This window comes from Haliaeetus leucocephalus, unplaced genomic scaffold, assembly GCF_000737465.1.
Source record: "Haliaeetus leucocephalus isolate CR32 unplaced genomic scaffold, Haliaeetus_leucocephalus-4.0 Scaffold151, whole genome shotgun sequence".
In the NCBI taxonomy this organism is placed as follows: Eukaryota; Metazoa; Chordata; class Aves; order Accipitriformes; family Accipitridae; genus Haliaeetus; species Haliaeetus leucocephalus.
This window is the reverse complement of record NW_010972587.1, coordinates 3,267,318-3,289,128: the sequence shown is the minus strand read 5'-3', so window position 1 is coordinate 3,289,128 and position 21,811 is coordinate 3,267,318. Positions and strand designations below refer to the sequence as shown.

At 36.0% G+C, this 21,811-nt stretch overlaps 1 protein-coding gene across 2 annotated transcripts in view; it reads left to right on the top strand.

Annotated features, from left to right (window-relative positions):
• ZFC3H1 (zinc finger, C3H1-type containing) overlaps window positions 1-21,811 on the top strand; it is a 52,852-nt gene that overhangs the window by 11,934 nt on the left and 19,107 nt on the right. For both annotated transcript variants that reach the window (XM_010561781.1, XM_010561782.1), the window contains exons 7-27: window positions 26-123; window positions 673-876; window positions 1,592-1,756; window positions 5,486-5,623; window positions 6,054-6,172; window positions 6,510-6,656; window positions 7,725-7,899; window positions 8,088-8,216; window positions 8,937-9,485; window positions 9,566-9,675; window positions 10,961-11,092; window positions 12,184-12,305; window positions 12,864-12,965; window positions 13,339-13,455; window positions 14,338-14,521; window positions 16,321-16,507; window positions 16,975-17,166; window positions 19,152-19,389; window positions 20,540-20,645; window positions 20,721-20,919; window positions 21,405-21,499. In XM_010561781.1, coding sequence (XP_010560083.1) covers window positions 26-123; window positions 673-876; window positions 1,592-1,756; window positions 5,486-5,623; window positions 6,054-6,172; window positions 6,510-6,656; window positions 7,725-7,899; window positions 8,088-8,216; window positions 8,937-9,485; window positions 9,566-9,675; window positions 10,961-11,092; window positions 12,184-12,305; window positions 12,864-12,965; window positions 13,339-13,455; window positions 14,338-14,521; window positions 16,321-16,507; window positions 16,975-17,166; window positions 19,152-19,389; window positions 20,540-20,645; window positions 20,721-20,919; window positions 21,405-21,499 — 3,508 coding nt within the window. The remainder of the gene's footprint in view (window positions 1-25; window positions 124-672; window positions 877-1,591; window positions 1,757-5,485; window positions 5,624-6,053; window positions 6,173-6,509; window positions 6,657-7,724; window positions 7,900-8,087; window positions 8,217-8,936; window positions 9,486-9,565; window positions 9,676-10,960; window positions 11,093-12,183; window positions 12,306-12,863; window positions 12,966-13,338; window positions 13,456-14,337; window positions 14,522-16,320; window positions 16,508-16,974; window positions 17,167-19,151; window positions 19,390-20,539; window positions 20,646-20,720; window positions 20,920-21,404; window positions 21,500-21,811) is intronic.

The window sequence follows — 21,811 nt, the reverse complement described above, 5'->3', positions numbered from 1 at the left end:
TACTCGCTGATTTTTTTAATTACAGCTGCTTCTCCAGTGCAGCCTCCTTTCTTTGAGTGTCCGATAGGATATTTCCCACCTCCAGTACCACCAATTTCCTTGCCACTGCCACCTCCAATTCCAGTAAGTAATCTTGAAAGGAGTGCATTTTTTAAAAAGTTGATAATTCTCATTTTGTATCTTATTTCTAATGCTAAAGTTAGGATTAAATTTAGATTCTGGTTTTGATACAATTCTTTGTGGTGATTCCCTTGAACTACCTGATAGACTTGTGGTTGCTTTCTTAAAACTCTTTATTTCAGCTATTTTTTTGCTGATCCAATTCCTGTTTAATTGAAGTTCTCTCTATTTTGTCTTCATTGTTAGAACTATGCTGTTCCCTAACAGAAAGCAAAAATTACCTGAAGCACATAAGGAAAAATAATGATTTGGAATTGTTAGTGCAAGGCAACTTTGCCTCTTATCTCTAGGCCATGTATGTAGATATGCTTATTCTCTGACTTACTACCTCGAGGGGTGTTCTGGTTTCAGCTGGGATAGACTTTCTAGTAGCTGGTACAGGATTCATGAAATAATTTAGATCTCAACCTCTGCTAAATAATTTAGGTCTCAACCTCTGTTAAATAATCATTAGTAGTGATTTTCACATTTCAAACCCTTGTTTTCCCTCAGCCTGTACCGTCTTTGAGCCAACTTTATGTAGAGGGTATTTCTTGTGTTTCGCTTGAGCCGCCTCCACCTCTTCCACCTCTTCCCCCTGAAGAGCCTGAACAGCCACCAAAACCTCCATTTGCCGATGAGGAAGAGGAAGAGGAGATGCTGTTAAGAGAAGAATTACTCAAATCTCTAGCCAACAAACGAGCTTTCAGATCTGAGGTATTCCATTGGTTTTTGAATGTAAACCTCTAGATGGCAATCTTGACCAAAACTTAAATGTGACCTGCTAAGTGAGGATTACAGGCTTTTTAATGCTGCCTTTCTGATGACTTTAAAAAAAAAATAAAAAAAAAATTCTCTGAATTTCCATCACCCACTGCCCCCCAAAAGAAAGCGAAACAAAAGCCAGTCTGGAACACCCTTTGAATTGTAAATTGCAGCTTTTCTTTTATTTCTGAAGGAATTACGAGACTTCAAGGTACTGAAAATTGAGTATATTCAGGTGAATGGGCATTTTATTTTCTGCAAAAAAATGTTTATTATTTATCAGCTGTCAGAAAACGAGACACTTAACTTTGTTTCAACCTTCCAGCAAAAAGAGTTAGGAGACATTAACTGTTTTGGTTTTTTGTTGTTTTGTTTTTTTGGAGTGAGAAGCAAAGTTTGTGGTTTTGAAAATTTGGATTGTTTTTGACCTCATTAAAAGGTTGCGAATCTTTTGCGATTGGCCTGTGAATGACTGGCATATTCTTGTGTGCCTTTTTGATATTATTGCAGAATTGTGAGATTTGTCTAATACATTTGGATAGTTTGCCTAAATCACAATTCCATGTTCCAAAACATGTATGGAACAATCTCATTTATGGTTATGTCTTTTAAAATAGCTGTGTGTAGTGTGTATTCTTATGACCGTATTTTTGTTTTATTTTGTTAGGAAACTTCAAGTAACAGTGGTCCACCTTCCCCTCCTGTTCCAGATAATTTGCACTCTGTGCCAAGAAGCAATCTGTCCGCTGTCAGTATTAATACTGTGTCTCAGCCACGGGTACAAAATACAAAGTTTGTCAGAGTACCAAGGCCTCCACGAGCAGTGATCACAGTAAGGAAATATTGGTGCTTTCTATTTATAAGACTATGAGTTGAAGTTGTCCTCAGTTCAAGTGAACAGCGGACTTAAGGTTTTTTAGTGATACAGCACAGAACGGTGGAGCTTCAATTAAACATTTGAATTACTAGTAACTTTGATAATCCAGATGCTTCTCTAGAAAGAATTTGACACTGAAGTAAGAATTTACATCTTAAGAGAGCACCAAAACATGCCAGCACTCATCTGAACTAAGAGACTGTAAATATAGTTCAATTAATTTCTTTGCTAGATTAGCACAGACTAAAGGGTGCTGTTCAGTGGTAGCTGAGCCAATCTGATTGCTGTTTGTTGTCAAAATAGAGGTGGTCTTGCTCTTTCTCCTGCTCCTGGCTGAATGGCATCTCGCTTCTTTTAAACTGGGGTCTGGAGCATCAGTCCTGTTGCTTAACTTATTTAACATGCTAAACTGGTTAGAAAACTAACATTGGGGGGAAAAAAGTACTTTTCCTTCTAGGGGGAGTTGAATTTTTTTCAGTGAACAGTGTGTGGGCATCAGAGCTAGCGCAAAAGTGGTGGCAGATGGCATGTCTGTGGGGTGGAAGACAGAGTAGAGAGTATTCTCTTTAGGCAGCAGACTTTGTTACGTTAGCTGAAGCCATATTCTGTAACTTGACCTTCATTTGAATGGTCACGGGAGGTATGTGAAGCCAGCATTTGATTTGTGATGTCTGCAGTCTCCTTGGATTGCTGGAAATGTGTTATAAAAACATATTTGCCTGTGTTATGCCAGACTGGAAGCCCATATAATCTACTGTTCTATTTATGGCAGTGAACCATACAAGGTGGATAGTTTGTGATTATTTTAACAACACATCTTCGAGAGCTTGGTTTGTTGTACCTCTTTCCCGTGCAGATTCTCTAATGAATAGTGTGATTGAGTCCATACCTTTGCCTTTCTGTCAGTGGAGGGTGTCTCTAATAAACTAATTTTTTTTCTTTACTAAATTTGGAAGAATATATAGTATCTTTGAGACTATTACATCAATATCAAATCTAGCTATAGCTGGCCAACAGCTTTCTTGCTTATAAATACAGGCTGTATGATCACTTGGTCACCATGGCCATAATGGGCGGGGGGGAAGCTTAAAATGGTAGAGACCCAAATATTCCTTTTTTGGTCATTTTAAGGCCTACTTCCCTTTCTGTAGCAAAATTGTGCTCATAAGCTTAAAGTGGATTTATTTTGTTCTTTCTGTACCCATATTCACAATCTACTTTAAATTCTAGATATAACCAGAGTAATTGTTCAATTTGGGCATACTTACCTCCTTTCTATAATAATTTCACATTTACTTAAATTTTTGAGTGTTCTTATGTTTAAATACTAGATGTCTTCTGAAAAAAACCCTTAAATTAACACATATTCTATTGTCCTGAGACTTCATTAACTGCTGTTCCATAAATGAGGGAGAACATGTTACTAGGGAGCTGTTTGTTTTTATAACATGATAAATGTCTCTTTATCAGCTGTGCTGTTGAAAGGCATTATGTAAATGTTAAAAAACCTGCAGCTGAAGTTCAGTGCCTGTTGCTAATGATGGTTAGCTTAGTTAAAGCTGACAGAATAATACCTTGTATTCAAATCAGCTAGCTTGGCTAATGTCTTTTTTACAAAAATGATTATAGAAACAAAGCATTTTGCATTTGTTAATAATCTTTTTAAATAGGTTGGGATGTAGAATATTTATATAAAATATAGCTGTGTGTTTTAAAGAACTTGCTGCCAAATAATGTTCACAGGAGACTAGTCACAAGGTATTTCTGTCCTCTGTGAAAACAAATCAATATGAAAACAATATCAATTACTCCTGTTAGTTTAAGCTTTTGAAAACAATTTGTATCGAATGCTTATGATTTGTTTAAACTTTTTAGTATTTGGTATTTCTCAGTAGAGCCTAAAAAAATAATTAACTCATGAGAGTTTAATTTTGACCTTAAAAACTGATAGTTTTTCTGTGAGCATTGCTGTATATATCCAGAAATTAAGAAAGGTATAGAAAATACAAATTCTTCAGGCTTTTGAAATCTAATTTCATAGCTTTGGGGGCTTGGTAGCTTTTGAATGTTCTGAGTATGCTGTACCATATTTCAGAAGAGGTTTTAAATTTACAGACCTTGGGATTTCTTCTGTTGGGTTGAGGACCTCTGCATAGTGAAATAGCCTACAGATATTGGTTTGCTTTTTCAATGACATCTTGTAATCCTTTTTCAAAGTAGTCATGGACACTCAGGGATCTGTTCACCACAGACTGAAAATATGTCTTAGAATGTTATGGAGAGATCCTGCATTACAGCTGCAGTTGAAGCTAATTTACTGAAGGCAGTGTGATGGTAGTTGCCTGGTGTTACTTTACTGATTGTTAAATGTTTTGCTGAACCACAACTGAAAATAACACTTGGGAAAAAACACCTGGAGAAAAGCTGACTTTGACCCTCCCCACTATCAGCTTTTCCCCTAGAAGAAAAATGGGAAGGCAGTTAGAGAAAGTTTACTCTGCACAACTGTGCCAAAAGCAGCTTGGCACCAAGAGCCAGTGACAGGTAAGGGGTGTATTGGGCATCTGAAGGTGAGGAGATGGGTGGGGTGTTGCCTGACTAATTCAGGTTTCCATAGAGCTACAGCCAGAGAATATTTGTGAGGAGAGGACCAATGCCTTGTTCCATTTTCTTGCACCAATATAAATGGGATTTTCACCTACCTGTGCTATGGCAGTGTAAAAATGATGCAGCTGCAGTACATACAGAAGTAGTAGATATGATCTTTATTTTAAGAACTGTCCAGAAAGAGAATATAAAAAAGAAATGATTGTAGAAATTGGGTATTTTTCATTTTAAAAAGTGGGTTTTTTGTGGGGTGTGTGCTTTAAAAGGCACTTAGAGCTTTGAAGAGGTCCTGTCCTGAGGTAAAGGTTAAATGTATAACTGTAGTTGTTGAGACTTGGAAAGAGGGGAAGAGCAGTCCTGGAAATGTGAACCGAGTTGCTTCTTTTCAAGCTGTAACTCCAGAGCATTTGAGGTTAATCTAAATTGTCTGCTTGTTTCTGCATCTTTCTTTGTGCTGGAATTGGCAGTCATCTGATCTTCAGTGAGCTGTTTCAGTTAGTGATGGTGGCAAAAAGTGATTAATTTTGTTCCGTTTGTTCTTTATTTGCTGTTGGTGTTCTGCCAATTTAACTGCCTGAGCAGCTCACTGTAAAGTCAGCTAAGTGTAACTGTGGGACAAGAGGCATCACAACTGTGTGGCAGAAAGATGAGGGAGTTCTGGTATGTCTGGCACAGCATTTCTAATGCAGGCTTGATTGATTGTTACCTCTCAGTTACTTAAAATTGCTTGCAAATGGAGGAAGATAATTTTCATTACAATTCAAATAATTTATGAAGGGGAGGAGTCAAAGGTTTGAGATCTGTGTGCTATGAGCATGGAAATGTAAATGTGCTGCAGATGCTTGGGAATAGGTTGAAAAAGTTGGAGTACCTTTCATGTTACAGTATCAAGAATGGGTACAGTGTCTTGTAGTGGAGATGCACGAATGCTTAGGGTTTTTTTCTTACAATGTGGAATTCATGTGCCATGATAAGAAAAGAAGTTAACCTCCCTCTTCTTTTCTAGTAAATATCTACTCAGCTGTATCTGTCTCTAACTTTTTATTCTTGTATAAAACTTCTTTCATTCTCCAACAGCTTCCAAAACACAAGTCTGTTGTGGTTACGTTAAATGACTCGGATGATAGTGAGTCTGATGGAGAGCCATCTAACTCAACTAGCAGTGTATTTGGAGGACTAGAATCTATGATAAAAGAAGCAAGGAGAAATGTTGAGGTAAACGCTATCAGCATGTAATAGGTTTATTTTGTAATGATTTTGCTTTGTATATGGAATTTAAACTTTAGAATTTGGTCAAGAAATATTGGATTACATCAGAAATGGGCGAGAGTGGGTACATTACTCCTGTCTGGACCATTACATTGTAATTTGAATTGGACAAGCTAATTAAAATGATTTTTTTGGTTAAGGTGGCATCCTGAAGATAGAATTTGTAATGTGTTTTGGTTTCATTTTTTCAAATAAAATTCAATACATCTTTAATTACTAGCAAAAATAACATTGGCTTAAAAGATCTTATTAGCCTTGAACAGCTTTAAGTTTGTGCTGAAATGCCTCTTAAAAATAGTAGTCAATAGCTGTATTTAGTTAAATGCTGTATTTTAAACTAGTGTGACTAGTATTGACTTGAACCTCATTGTAACAGGCCTCAAAAATCAAAGCCCCTCCAAAATCAGAAAAAGAAAATGATCCAATGAGAACTCCAGAGGCTCTACCAGAAGATAAGAAGATAGAATACAGGCTCTTAAAAGAAGAGATTGCCAGGTACAACTGAGCTTAATTGTTAATGTAAAATGTATATTCTTTGTAGTCCTTTACTAGTCTATTTTTGTAACTGGAAGGAAAAATATGAGTTTGAAAACCTTGCCATTAACTTCAGGTTTCCCCCCCACTCAATTTTTAGTAAGGCAACATAGGAGTCTAAAAGTCCTTGGATTTGAGCTGGCTTGCAGTAGTTGATTGCAGTTGTGGAAAGTTCTTTTTCTTTTAACTTAAAATCTTGTCCTGCTACTCTTTTGAAGATTTTAAAACTATTGGGAGTACCCATTGAAATGAATGTTGAAGCTACTGAACATCTTTGCTTTTAACATCTCTGTTTTAGTCGTGAGAAGCAACGCTTAATTAGGTCTGATCCACTGAGGAACAATTCATCGCCTGCAAATTCTGATGGTGAAGTTGATGGAATTGGTAGAATAGCAGTAGTGACAAAACAAGTCACAGAAGCAGAAGCAAAGCTTAAGAAAAACAGGTACATATTTTGCTGCTGTAAGTCCTACCTTGTTTACTTGGCAGGATGAAACTAGTAAATAATCTTTTTGAATGTGTAGCATTTAAAGTACAGCAAATTATTGGTTTTCTGTTGTCTTGAACTATTCAATCTTGAATTCTATTGCTGTATAAAAGGAATTGTGTTGTAGTGCCAGTGTGGTGTTTTGTAACTTTGAAGTATGATTGTCATGCTAGCTGTTCTCAGCTGTGTTTATGTTGAGTGACTAGAATATCAGCTGTGCCACCTAATAGCTCTGAAATACAAAAAAATGAGTGTGCTTTTCACTACTTAGTACACTCTGAGGGTAGCATGTTGCAATGGGACATGCCTGATACATGTAAATGAATGAGTGCTTCTGCAAAATAAGTATGCTGTTTGAAGCTCTTCCTGTATGCCTTTTCTCTCTTAGCGTGCCTCTTCCACGTTTCTTGCCCTTCTTCCGTGTTATTGTGGAAAATTTAAGTGCTTTGCATCCTTCTTTTCTGCTTCCGTTGCCACTTGATTATTTCTTTGTGGTCTTGTGAACAAACTGGTTTGTGGCCGGACATTAACTGAAGCACGTTCTTCCCTCCTCCCTTTATTCATACCTGTCTATCTAAGTCTTCACCTTGCTTCCTTTAATGCATAGCTTTTTATATTTAATTGCTCTGCTGTTGTGCCCTAATACTATGGCTTGTAGCCTGCTAATGGGCTTATGCACCCTAAGGAAGAATTGGGTTATTAAGCAAGAACATGTGTGTTTTGAATGTCTTAATGTTAAAAACAGTATTAAAGATATGCCACTTGCTTACTTTCCCCATCCTCATAACTAGAGTGTTTTCATCTGGTTTATACTGACATGCTGAACTGTGGTTACTGAAATTTGCTGTATGTACTACCAGTATTTATTGTCTCATGGATGTTAAGGCTATCTGGAGAACCTTAGAATGTTGTTTGTTGATAAGTGAAAAGGAGCTGGGTTCTTAAATAACTAGGGTTTCAGAGGAGCAGCAATAGCTCTGAGAAATGTTTGGAAAAAATTGTGTTACATGGCTTTTCTACTTTTAGACTTCTATTGATGAAGGATGAATCTGTCTTGAAACATTTGTTGCAACAAGAGGCCAAGAAGAGAGAGAATGTTCGAATTGCTGAAAATAAAATTAACAAACTGGCTGAACAGCTACAAGCAACAGAGAAGATCTTGAATGCTAATAAGATGTTTCTCAAGAAGCTTCAGGAACAAGTAACTTTAATTTTGAAATCTTTCTGTTTCCTAGAGCTGGAAGTCTTGAAATGGGTAGCCTGATATTTGGAGGCAGTAGGCTTTCTTTGAATTAATTATTAATTCCCATGTCTTTTCTGATTATATTTTATTATGTGGTCATATCTGAAAATTTGCCTCTTACTGTAGTATTTTTTCTTTTTTTTCAGATTCATAAAGTTCAACAACGAGTTACAGTAAAAAAAGCTCTGGCATTAAAATATGGGGAAGAACTTGCTCGAGCAAAAGCAGTAGCAAGTAAGGAAATTGGGAAACGAAAACTGGAGCAAGATCATCTTGTAAGTCTGTTGCATGCTTTTAAACCATGCTGTACTTGAAAAGCAGCAGCAGTTTTGATTAGGAAACTTTAGTTCAAATGGGATTTCAGGAAAATAGGAAACCATTTCAAAAGCACTGTAGGAATCTTCCTATTGGTTTCCAGTATTTTAGAGAATTCAACAGAAAAAGCATTAAGCATTTAAAAAAGAAAACTGTTCAAAGCCTACATTTCTGTGCCAGGGAAATGTCACTAATAGATAAATAATAAGAGGAGCTATATGGCTGTGAAGGAAGGAAATACTTTACTGTCTGTAGACGTCACTGATCTTCTTAAAACTATCCAGCGAAGACACTGAAAAAGGGATCTGATCTTGTTTTGAAAAACAAAATATAGAAAAACAAGGCTAAAATATTTTTGTAAATTCTTCTTTTTCTGCACCCCCCACCCGACCCCCGTATACTTGTTTTATAGCTCACCTTTTAAATGTGGCCAGAACTTCTGTTGAAGCCCCGTACATGATGTAGGATAATTTTTATCAAAAAAACCTGCAAACCTGCCAGTTGAATTGTGGCAAACTTTTTTTGTGGTTTTTCTGCTGTTTGTTGAAAATTTTCTGGCAAGAGTTTAAAATGTTTTCATAAACTCTGAATTAAATATCTTGCCTGTGTTTCATTTTACCTCCTGTCAATAGATCAGTAAATGTGAAAATGAAATAAAGGGAGTTTTTTTTTCTTTTCAGCCAAGCAAAATGTTGAAATTGGAGAACTCCCCTGCATCAAGTCCAAAAAAGCATTCAGCAGAATTGATTGCACTAGAGAAAAAACGACTACAGCAACTAGAATATGAATATGCTCTAAAGATTCAGAAATTGAAAGAGGCCCGCGCGCTTCAAACCAAGGAACAATCAAATATTGCACCTCATGCAGAAGAGGAATCTGAATTTGCATTACCCCAGCCATCACTTCATGATCTTACACAGGATAAATTGTCTTTGGACAGTGAAGAAAACTACTTCGATGATGAAGTTCTGTCTAATTCAAACCGAGAACGAAGGAGATCTTTCAGAGAATCTAATTCTTTCACTAAACCAAATCTTAAGCACATGGACACTCCAAAACAAGAAACTGTAAACAAACTTTCTAAAAAGGCATCAGAGGAGCCTGAGCTGTTCCTTGGGTTGAATATTGATGAACTGAAAAAACTTTATGCTAAAGCTGACAGCTTGAAAGAGCTGCTAGTGAAAAGTACTGCCTTTATAGTACCGAAGGAAGATCTGTTGTGTGGTCAGGTAAATGCTTTAAAACTAAGTATGATTGTCTTTACTAGGTGGTATTGCAATTGCTGTATATCTGTTTATCTGTTTCCTAGGAAATTTCAGTTGATGTGGATTTTGTTACATCGCAAAATAAACAAACTGACGTGAAACCGTTTCCATTTGGACCGTATCATAGTCCTCTTCTAGTATTTAAATCCTACAGGTATGAAGACTCTAGTAGCTCTCTGACTTCTGTGTATGTGTGTTTTTATTCAGGTATTCTTCACTGCTCTTCCTTGATACCTATGCGTGCACAGAAAGACAAGTTGCAGTGAGAAACTTGACTATCGTGAAATACTTTTGTCTAGTTTAGGGAACTTAAGGATTTTAGTTACTTCTTCTGGTACGCAGGAGTCCCTTGCTTTTGTGCAGTACCCTGCTTTTGCATTGTATTGCATACTATTCCCTGCAACTGGGTGGTTGTTCAGTATAACTGGATTAAAAAATAATAGTTAAACATTTGAAAACAGGATTTTTATATCCAATATGAAGTGATCTAAAATCCAGGAAAAAGATAACAAGTGTATTTCAATTATGCAGTTTTTAAACTTGGCTAGGTTTTACATTGTTTGAGTCGGGATTGAACCAATCACCTATTTTTTGCATTCCTGCTCAGTGGAAGGAGGCATGACCACAGCGATTGATTCATCTTGACTTAAAGTAGACACCTGCAAGTGAAATCAATCTGACACATCTGTCTTTTGACTAAAGAGAGCTTTGTTCCTACATATTAAATTTTAGAAAATGAAAGTCTGGAATTTAAACTGGAACAGTTGAATCCTACCATGTGCTTCAGGTTTTTTATTTCTGTACTCTTAAGTAGCAAAAGGTGGAGGATGCTATCTTTACAGGAGTATTCATTTTAACTTATAGGTTATGGCTTCAGTTCCTTAAGGAGCTAGAAATCCCAAAATTGGCATAGTCAAATGTTAGCTAAAGACTTAAAACAAGCATTAGTGTGTTCAGCTCAGACTTGGTTTTTGTTTGTTTACACTTTATAAAATCTGATGTGGATTTTTTCACTGTTTTTTCAGGTTAATCTTTTATGGTTCTCTTTACACTTCTATTTGACACTGATCTTATGCTGACTACAGCATGAGTGCATTTTTTCTAGAACTAAACTGAAATTCAGTTTCAGTAGTTTGCTTTCCCTACTGGGTCATTACTATGCTTCCTGTTTTTATATGAACTAAGTTCTGCACCTAAGGGAGAAGAGAATTCTGGAACAGAATCAGTTTAGATTGAGAAGTACTGTTTTGTTCCCTCCCTCTCACTGTTTTCACCTTCCTCTTAACTCATGTGTTAGCGATGCTTCTGGTTAGTAGCAGGGTTTTGGAAATAATGAGATTTAATACAGAAAAAGTGATTATTTTTTAAAATGTTTTGTTTAGTAAAACTGATGTCTTACCTTGTACACTTTGTCACAATAATTCACTGTTTCATTTTAGGTTCAGTCCGTATTTTCGAACCAAGGAAAAACTGTACCTCAGTTCAGTAACATATAGCAATATGATTGAGCCAAAACAGTGTTTTTGCCGTTTTGATTTAACAGGCACATGCAATGATGATGACTGTCAGTGGTGAGTTCTTTTTAATTTTGTTTATTTGAACTGAACTTCTCTTCTAGATGTCTGACTCAAAGACCAAAATAGGCATGTTTTTCATTTCTTTAAAAGGTCTGGATTTATGATCCTATGCGCAAGTTCTAGATAAGAAAGTTTTTTTTAATACCCTATTGCAGATACTTGGTTGGCAGGAAAAAAAACCTTTCGTCTAAGCCATGAAGAAAGGAGGTTCTTTAGATGTAAATTTAGAAAAGCAGTATGGACTGTTAGAGAATATTTCACCTTTTGGTTGCCTTGTAATTCAGATGGGACTCCTCTTGCTTTATAGCTTCAGCGTAACTTCAGACCACCATGGAACCTCAGGTAGTGGTTGATACTGTTAAGCACACTAGAGTTATATTGTGCTGCTAACCAAAATAAAGCATGCACCAAATACTATGTGATTATGTAAAAAAAAACCCTATTGAAGTAGTGGAATTCCAATTTTCTGGGAAAATACTGGCTATGTTTTTTTCTTTGAAGCCTGGTGTTATATTAAAAATAGTTTGTTAAACAAGTTGCGCAGTAGATTTTTAAAAGTTCGTACAAGAGCAAATGGATATGAATTGGTCAGGAATAAACTCAATTTGGAAACTTCTAACTACTGGAAAAATACAATAGGAGTGGACTTCAGCTCTCTTTTTTTGCCCTTTTTGGTGGCAGATAGCTTTTTGGATCAGCTTTTAGCTGTTACTGTCAAACCATAGTTTGAATCTTTTAAACACAAAGTGATACCTAATTCTTAAAAAATTCTTCAAACCTTGTTTGAACTGGAAAGTTCTAAATACTGTGGTTTTGTGTTAGTGCAAAGCAAGTAAGTAGAGGTTTATTTTAAAGAGTAAGGCTATAGTGAAGTAATGAAGACTAGGATTAAGTTACTGATGCAGGTTTAAGTTTAGAGAAGACCCAGACATATTTAACAGAAATTTCAAAGTAGGCTGCAGTGTTTTCTGTGGGTATGATTTTCTTTATGCCTCACCCTCCTGTCTAAAACCAACTTTCTAGTTATAAGGCTTATTAAATTCTTGCTGTGATAAATATATTAATTGCTTATTTGTTTGTTTTAGGCAGCACATGAAGGATTGCACTCTTAGCCGTAAGCAGCTGTTTCAGGATATTCTGTCTTACAATTTAGAACTGATTGGCTGTTCAGAAAAAAGCACTGATGAGGAAATCAGCACTGCCACAGGTTCTTAAGAGTCTTTTGCTCACTTTTCTATACAAAGATTCATTTCTGAAGGGAGTGGCTTTTGTTAAAAGCTCTGGGTGCGAGGACTTTGATGTAAAACAATATATAAGATACAGCTATATGAAAAGATAGGTTTCTGCAGTTGTTCAGTTCAGTCCTTTGTAGTGGGTAGTTACCTTGGTGTCTTTACAGAAAGAAAAAAATCATTGATCTGTGGGACATTTCACTTGGAAAAATAAAGTATCACTGGGATTCAGGGAATCGGGGAGCAATGGGCATGGAATCTTTCCCTCTCCCCTTCCTCACTTCTTTTTGTAACTGCTGGACTGGTCTGTTTCAGTAGAGCTGGAATTTTATAACAACGCTGTTGCCATATAGGCAAGTTGCTGAACAGAACTTTTTCAGTTTTTAATTTCTTTGGTTTAGTATGTTAAGTTACCATACCTCTTGAAGCAGTCATATTTCATGAATTCAGCATAGGTTGTGCTAAATTGCTGTTAAGGTACGTATCCATTTTCATTTATGTGTTTACTTAAGATACAAATATTCTTGTTTCAGAAAAATATGTTGAAAAGCTTTTTGGTATAAACAGAGACCGTATGTCAGTGGATCAGATGGCTGTTCTTCTGGCCAGCAATGTCAATGAGAGTAAAAGTCACAGTAAGTAACTTGGTAGATTAAATACAATATAAACTTTTAAAAATTTATATATAAAATTATAAGTACCTTGATGATTTTGTAGAAGAATAATTTTTTTGTTGTTGCTTAGTTTATCTCAGCGTTATAAATTCTGCTTGTGGTAAAATAAAGGCAGCAGAGTTTGTTTTAAGGCAATAATATAATAGTTTTGGAGTCCAATTTGGAAAAGTAACTTACGCACTTGAGCACAACAGATTTTAAAGAAGTAGTGTTGAAACTTATACACTTGTGTTGCACTCACAGAACGTTGCTATCTAAAATCTTTATTAGCAAAGATGTTTTAAGCTTGAATACAGAAAAGTAAAAGAATTTCTACTACTTTGCTTGTTTACAGCACCTCCATTTACAACATGGAAAGATAAAAGGAAATGGAGACCAAAGTACTGGAGGAAACCTCTGTTAGATAGTAGCAGCAGTGAAGAGGAACAGTTTGTTGGACCTATTAAATATGGTAATCTGGATGTGTGGCATCCATTGAAAAAGAGTACTGGGGGAAAATACCTGCCAACCTCTTCCCAACACCTAATTTTTGAAGTGGTTCTTAAGAAAACCAGTGCTTTTAATAGCTCTTGACTTCGTATTTCCTGCATGCAAACTTTATTTTGCATAAATTTCTGGGTAAAGTTTGAACTGAATTTGTTGTATTTAAGGGAAAAAAAAAAAAAGTATAATGTGTGACTGGAAGTTAAGGTAGAATTTCTACTTACCTGTTCTTAAAAAGAATATAAGGAACTATTTCCCTAGAATGTTTCCGCTTTGCCCATAGACCATTAGGATTTTTTTAATTTTTATTTTTCCCTCCCAGAACTGTAAGTAGTAAAACTTACAGTTTTACTTAAACTTGTACAGAGATAGTACTTGGTGTTGAGGTCAAGAGTTAAAAAAAGCTGCTGTTAAACAGCATTTGAGACTTGGAAGCTTGCTAGAGCATCAGTACCCTGACAGTGTTTCACATGTGACTCATTCAAGTGGGAGCTTTAGGATTTGGTAGCAAATCCTGTAAAAAGGATTTTTAGAGACTCAGAATTGAGATAATTTTTTTTGTCAGATGTGTCTGTTTCCTAATGCTGCCTAATGAACTGCCTTAATTGGTGTCTGTTGATCAAAGCAGCCTTTTACTACTATTTATTTCTTGCCTTTGCTTTTGAAATATAACCAGTTTTCTACAGACTACACAGTTCTAAGTTTTAGGGGATATTGAAATAACTGTGTTTTGCTCTGGTCAATGGCTACACTTGAAATATATAAATGCCACCCCTTGTATGATTTCTAATTTTACAGGTCACTTCTGTTTTGAAAAGAAACATTTTTTTAACTTTTTTTTAATTTGCAGCCCATCCCACAGAACATAAAAAAAGAGTTCCAGCTCTTGATGCTGTGGTGACTCCAGATGATGTCCGGTATTTTACAAGTGAGACTGATGACATTTCCAACTTGGAGGCAAGTGTCCAAGAAAACCCCTGTGATGTACAGCTTTGGATTAAACTTGCATACAAATACTTGAATCAAAATGAAGGGTAAGTCTGATAGGTTTTAGACTTCATTTTGTGCTTTACCCATGCTGCTATGATCAAGTTTCCTTTCTGACGTTAAAGAACTTTCTTCAACAATGCCACAAATAATTTGTTACTTAAAAGCAGGTTAAAAAATAGATTAGGTTTCCTACTGTATGCACTATAGTATGTGAGTAATAAATTACACTGACGGTTTATCTTTAGGTAGGTTCTGATTCAGAACGGAAGTTGGTGGAAAGTAGTGTGGGAGAAATAATTGTTTGTGTTTGAAAAGTGCACAGCCTAATGTATTTCCAAGATTACAGTGGAATGTACTTCCAGTGATAAAGCAGCGGACCAATAAACTCCAATCAGTTTCTCCTTTACAGAGTGAATGATTGTAATACTGTTTGAAATTACTTTTATCAGAAAGAATTTCTTATGAGAACAGTTCTGCTATATGGTTTTATCCCTGTAGAAGCGGTCTGGTTAACACTGACTTTCTCATTTTGTAATTTTTTAACTTTTGGATTTCTAAGTTTCTCTAGTTTCTATTCTTTTAAATTATTCTGCAGCATACCATGTTCTTACTGGCAATCAGATAATTTCAGTAGGAATTCTGTCATGATGGTTTCATTCTAGAGATTGACTTCAATTTCAGTAGTGAGGTACTGGCTTAAGCAGCTGCAGCAGGGAGGAAAGGGAATGGGGAGGAGCAGCTCTGTCTTAAAAGTCTTGTGTAAACTGTGGGTAATGGAAAATGTAGCAAAAGATCAGTTTAGCTGTATCGATAGCTGCCTGAACACTAGAAGGGATAGAACCGGGAAGGCCAGTACTCAAAGAAAACACTACCAGCAAGTGGCAGGGTGAGAAGAGCACACTTTCTAAATATAAGTGTGCCTGGAAAAAGACCAAGAAAAAAAGGGAGAAAACCTAATGGAAGACGATGCATCCTTTTCTTAAAACAGCCACCTCCCCCCATTCCCCCCATGGTTTCCTCAGAGTAGTGAGGCGGGTGGGAGACGAGTGGTTTAGTAGGTGGCAGTGGTGACAGAAGGGGTTGGGAAGGCTTCGGACTTATCCATGGTTAACTGTGTTAGTTTTGTTTTGGGACATGTGTTTTTCCTCTCATAAATGTCTATGTAAAGTAACTTCTAAAGATGTTTTCAGAATAAATGCAACCTCAGAAGCTTTCTGTGGTTTTATGGAAGTTTGTTTATGAATTAAAGCTCAGCTCTGTGGTTTGCAATATAGTCAGTTATTTGAGCTACTCTTTTATCACTTTGCTGGTATCATCTCATGATAGTCGTCTCAAAAAGTAAAATCTCCTTTTTTTTTTTCAATGGTTTAGAGGCAGAGAAAACCCCCATGATATGCATAGTAACCTGAAATAAAGGCTTGTATTTGACTGTAGAAAGTAAACTAAATATGTAAAAAAATATTCTTACTTCACTAAGCTTTTGAAATTTCTGCTTAAGTTTTTAAGTCTCTGTGATGTTAATGCCTTTATATGATTGCAGCTTGAGACTTCTGCTTACAGATGAATCTTACCCATTTTCCATTAAATTGGACTCTTACTTGAATTGGCACTCTTTTCCTAGGAAACTTCTTTTTCCATGCACTGTGATAATTGCACCTAATAATAACAACCTTTGAAGGATGAAAACTTAATGAAACTTTGAAATTTTCATAGTAAAGGACAGCACATGTTAAAAAAACGGCTGACTGTGTGTCACTTCTAATTATAAGCATCCATTTTCATATTTGATATTGAGTCATAATACTAACACAGTTGATGTGGGTGCTTTTTTTAATTTATACAGCTCATCATCTGAGTGTTTAGATTCTACTTTAAATGTTTTGGCTCGAGCTCTTGAGAACAACAAAGAAAATCCTGAAATTTGGTGTCATTACCTCAGACTCTTCTCAAAAAGAGGAACCAAGGAGGAGATACAGGAAATGTGTGAAACGGCAGTGGAATATGCTCCCTCTTATCAAATCTGGTGGACAGTAAGTAAAAAAAAAAAAAAGCTTTATGTGAAATGTTCATGTAAGTGTGCATTTTCTACTGTAGAAAACCAGTACATATGACAGGGAAAGTGTGAAACGAACAATACTACAGCTTTTTGAAAACTCAAAAGTCGCTCAGAAAATGAAGCGATTCGAAGTTCTGTTTGAAAGATATTTGTAGAAATCATCACTTGTCCTCAGGTAATAAAAGTTATTTAAAATCAAGGTGTTACACTTGTTATTTTTTGTTACTTAAGCTTAAAAAATTTAACTTTGACTATTTGATCTTTAATACTTAAACAGTATTTTCTGAGTTTTAATGTGAAAATATGGTTTGAGGGAGGGAAATATGGTTCATGGTAAAAGACATTATCTGAAGTTTGTGCTTCATGTGATTTTAAACTTTAACCTAGAAGCTTCACTATTACTATTATTATTGTTAATTATTATTAATTATTTCTCTCTAGTTTCTGAATTTGGAGAATTCCTTTGATGGAAAAGACTATGTTTGTGGGAGGATGCTACAGTTCCTAATGGAAGTGACAGGGGGAGAAGAAAATCCAAATCTCTTGTCCTTTCAGCTGCTGGAGACTCTCCTGTATAGGGTTCAATTAAACCTGTTTACAGGAAGACATCAGAATGCTCTTGTTCTGCTGCAGGTAACTTCCAGGTTACGACCCCAGGAATTGTCTTCGTACCTTCATCTTTCTAATGCCTGTGACTCTCAGAGTGCCAACTTTTGAAGAACTGTTCCTTCCTTTATTTGCCGAAGGAATTCTCCTAGAGACATTTGTTTTGAGATACGATGCCGTTGTAAAATTTGGGTATACCTTTGGGGTTTTTGTTACCTATTTTGCTTTGCTTGTGTAGCTAATAACCTAGACTACTATGTCTCAAAATAATTCCTAGGCAATTACTTTACTACTTGATTTCTTGTAAGCCATAGAACGCTTTTTCTGCAGTGAAGGGCCTGTGAGTAATGTATTGCCTCAGGTACTGAAATGTTTATTGCTGCAGAAATTATCAAACTAGTAGTTCTTGGGAAAGAACATAGCATGATGTTACCTGACAGCACTGCCCTGCTCCAAACTTTGGAGACTTGTTAAATCAGACTTCATTAGTCCCATGAACTCCAAAGTCATAGAGTTATCTCAGGCTTTTATTGTGACTGCAGAAAGAATTTAGGTCACTGTAACTGTTCTGTAGACAACAGAAATGGTGGATGAAGGCGAGAAATCGTCCTGCTGGAGGTGGGAGCTGCTTGTAGTTTTCCGTTGCAAGTTTTTTCATTCCTACCAGCAGATGGCACCTCTTGCTTGCTACACCATAAAACATGGCTCAGCTCCGTGGTTTAAGGTTGTAATGCCTTTTTTTTTTTTGTAGCTCCAGTTTAAACAGAAAAGTGTAATGCTGTGTTGACTTCCTCCAAAAGCTATTCTAAACACAGCAGTACTGATAAATGTAACTCTGAATGTTTGACTGAATGAACAAAGAACAGAGGGAGAAAAAACTGTGTCAAACTGAGATAGAAGTCCAGTGTGTATGGGAGAACAACATGGGTTGGTTTCCCTTGCCTTTCCTCAAAGCATCACAAAACCAAACGTTTTTTGGTTTTTATATTCATCTGAAGTGTGTAGTTGAACAGAATGTTTTGGGGAGAGATTATTTAACCATAATTAAGAGAAGATAATTTCTAAGTAAATGCTACTTCAGAGTAAGTAGCAATGTGTCCTTTGAAACTTGAAAACAAATTTTCTGAAGTAAATATTTTGAAGGGTGAATAAGTGAAATGTTTTTGAAACCTCAGTTTTCACCTATTACAGGAGAAGTGTCTGCTGAATTTTGCCTAAATTTGCAAGTACTTTCATTCCCTTGAAAGTGCCTTCTATTGTCCTGCATTTATCCCGAAAAATGTTGGCGCATCACTAGCCACGAGATTCTGTTCTGTTTTAGGAGCAATTGTGTTTAGACTTTGTCTAATTGCATGCTCTAATGATTTTATTTGGGATCTGCCAATTTAACTGGACTATTCTAGTTTTGCATATGACTGGTAGGGAAATTTGAAGCAGTATCCTTGTTCTCAGTAACGTTTCCAACACATTTTTTTAAACAATGTCTAGAGATGGTGGTGCTTTCAGTAGACTTGGATAGCTGTAACTTAGTAGCTATAGAACTACACTTAATAAAAAAAAAAAAACCAAACCAACGAACAAACAGAAGAACCCCATAAACCACAAAACCCGGTAGAATATAAGAAGCTGAATTCAACTCCTAGATGAGTTGTCTCTAGAGCTAATGTATTCTTTCTATGGAACTGGAAGTAATTGTCCAAGAATTAAGCAGAAAAATGGAACACATGTTGGGAGATGCATGTTTTCACAGTTTATCTCTGTTCACTCTTCAAAATAATGATCTTCTTCAGTTTTTCTAAACCTGTTACTAGAAATTATGCATGTGATTTGAATACAGTCACACATTCACATAAGCCAAATATAATCATGGCTGACATAAAGAATTAGTTTCTGTCGCTTCTATGGAAAAGATTTGAGAATATTAAAACTTGTTCTTCCTATTTCCTTTTCTCATTCTTAGATCTTAAAGATTTTATGGTTGAAATATAATGTATTTCTTTTAACCTTTACAGAATGCTTTAAAATCAGCAAATGAAAAGATAATATCAGAACGCCTTACTGTAAGTGACCGTTGCTTGGCTTGGCTGGCTTACATACATCTAACTGAATTTGGCATTCTCCCAGTCAAGTTCTATGATCCAGCTAATGTCAGTCCTTCAAGGGTTGTGAACAAAGAGCCATTTTTAATACCATGGCAAACAGTTCAAGATGTGAAGACTGATCCTGATACGCTGTTAGCTATGTTTGAAGGTAAGATTAAGGAGGTAAACTACTTAATACATTACTCGCTGCTTATAAATCAAGACGTATTCTCCAGCTTTTAGAATTTCAAGGCAGTGCAATATTGCTGATGACTGTTAAGCCATTGGGATTAATCCAGTGAATATTTCATCTTGATTTGAACAGAGCAGTGAGGAGAGTCAGTGTTCTTGGGTACTTAGCACACACTGAGTGTTTTATCTGTGGTTCAAAGCTATAGCTTTTTCTCTGAACTATGATATTCTATCAAGATAAAGACCAGTGGCTTGTGACAGTATGACATTGCTAGTTTTCTTGGGCTTCTGTTGTCATTCTCTCTCTTACCCTCCCTCCACTCTAATGGGATTTGTCTATTGCAAAGTTACTTTCCTGGAAGATTAGTGTGTTTCCTTAGAAGAGGCAGAGCAATGCATGTGTTTGTCTTCATTAAAAATTTAAGTAAATGGAATAATTTTTTTTAAAGATGTAAAATGAAGATACTAGAAGAAATTGAATTCTTGACTTGTGGTGCTGCCAGAAGTAGACTTTATAATAGCATTGTATAAATGTCAGTACTTGGCATGTTAGCCAGCAGTGATATTGAATTGCCACTGAGAATATATCTATGCTGCAGCTGGTAATGCAGTGTGGAAATACTCAAGGACAGATTGAGTAGCCCAGCTGTGGGAATGAAGGCAGTCTAGCCATGATAATGGGGTGTTCATTATGGGGTGTTCATTGTTGGGTAACTTTTTATTATGCTGAGAGGAAAAATAATATCCTGCATTAGCTTTTGTCTCAATAGCTTTCAGCAGCTATGCTGGAAATCCTGGAATGTAGTTTTAAGTATAGTGATAGACTGCTATCTGTAATGTGGCTTTAACATTTCATTGGTAGGATGTTTCCTGTTTTTAAATGAAAGAAGGATGAAACTTCTGAAAGACTTGTTTTTACACTGCGGTTGTAAGTGTTAAGAAAGCTTTTCCAAAGATGGTCATCTTCCTTTTTTTAAGAACTTGCAAAAGCAGCATGCTCAGAAATACCTTTCCACACTTACATATTTTCATTATGTTAAATGAGGCTTTTTATTATGTTAAGGCTTCAAATAACTTTGACATTGCTTGAGGTCTAAAGGCTTGATTTTATACTTTTTGTTTTGAAGATGCGGTCAAAACATGTACTGATGAAAGCCTTGAGGCTGACAAAAGAATAGCTATCTGCTTTCCTCTCTACAGAAACATGATAGCTTTGCTGAAACTTCTTGAAAGGTAAGTTAATTCAAGACATTTTTAATTGGAGTACTCCTCTGCTTTTTTGAAAGCTTACCTTTATTTCTCTTTAAGGTGGGAGTCTGCTGCAGAACTTTGTAGATCTTTATTGGAGCTCTGCCCTAACAACTGTCAGCTCTTGGAGAGTTTGGCCACCTTGTATTTGCAGATGGAGCAGAGTGACAACGCCTACAAAGTGTGGACTGGAGCTTTTGAGAAGTATCCTCAGAATGCAGAAATTTTTTATCAGTTGTGTAAATTCCTTGTTTCACAGGTAATACTCCACTCCAAAACTCATTTTGTTGGTCTGCTGGCTTTCCAAAGTTTGAGTTTTGTGTGTTGTTTCAAACACTTACTAAATTGATTAATCTTCATGATATTTTTGTAATGTCTCGTACTCCTTTATATATATAGATGGGAAAGATAGAGTTGGCAAGATTAGTGACATGATTGAAGAAAATCAAAGGAATTACATAAAATCATTAACTTGCAGTTCAGATTTTTCTAATCCAGTGCTAATAACCTTAAGAAAGAATAACAGAAATTAACAGTAAACTCTGTAATAATGTTTTCAGCTTTTTTCCTGCTACTTTTTGACTGACCCAGTTAAACTTCATTCTTGAGAGAATGAAGATAATGGAGTGTTGCAGAGATAGACACACCACTTGTTATTTATTGTGCTTAACTTGTTCTCGTCATTTTCAGGTTTATGTCTGATTTTAATTTTTTTTATTTTTAAAAAATAAAACCCCAAAACAGGAAAAGTCAAGCAGTATTCTTCCGCTATTGCAAGATTTTGTGGCAGCTTTCTTTGAGGATACATGCCAACAGCATGGTCCCATGGATCTCCTAAGGTACATTTAGAATGTTTTTTCTACTTAAATTTCAGTAATGTTGGCATTTTCTTGAAAGACAAGACAGTCTAGAACTTCTAAACTCCTCTGTTTTTAGCTTGGCATGTTTTGCTAAAACTTCAGTGGATTATGATTTGGTAGTTTATAAGGTTTATAGTTCTTGTTTGTGCATATACGCTAGATTGTAAAACCACAGGCATTTAAAGATAAAACACCCTGCGAGTTTAATGTCTGGATTTGGGGAATGAAAATCAGTTATATGTATGCCACAGCTGCTTGTGGTTCCACCCCCCCCCCCCCCCCCCCAAAACA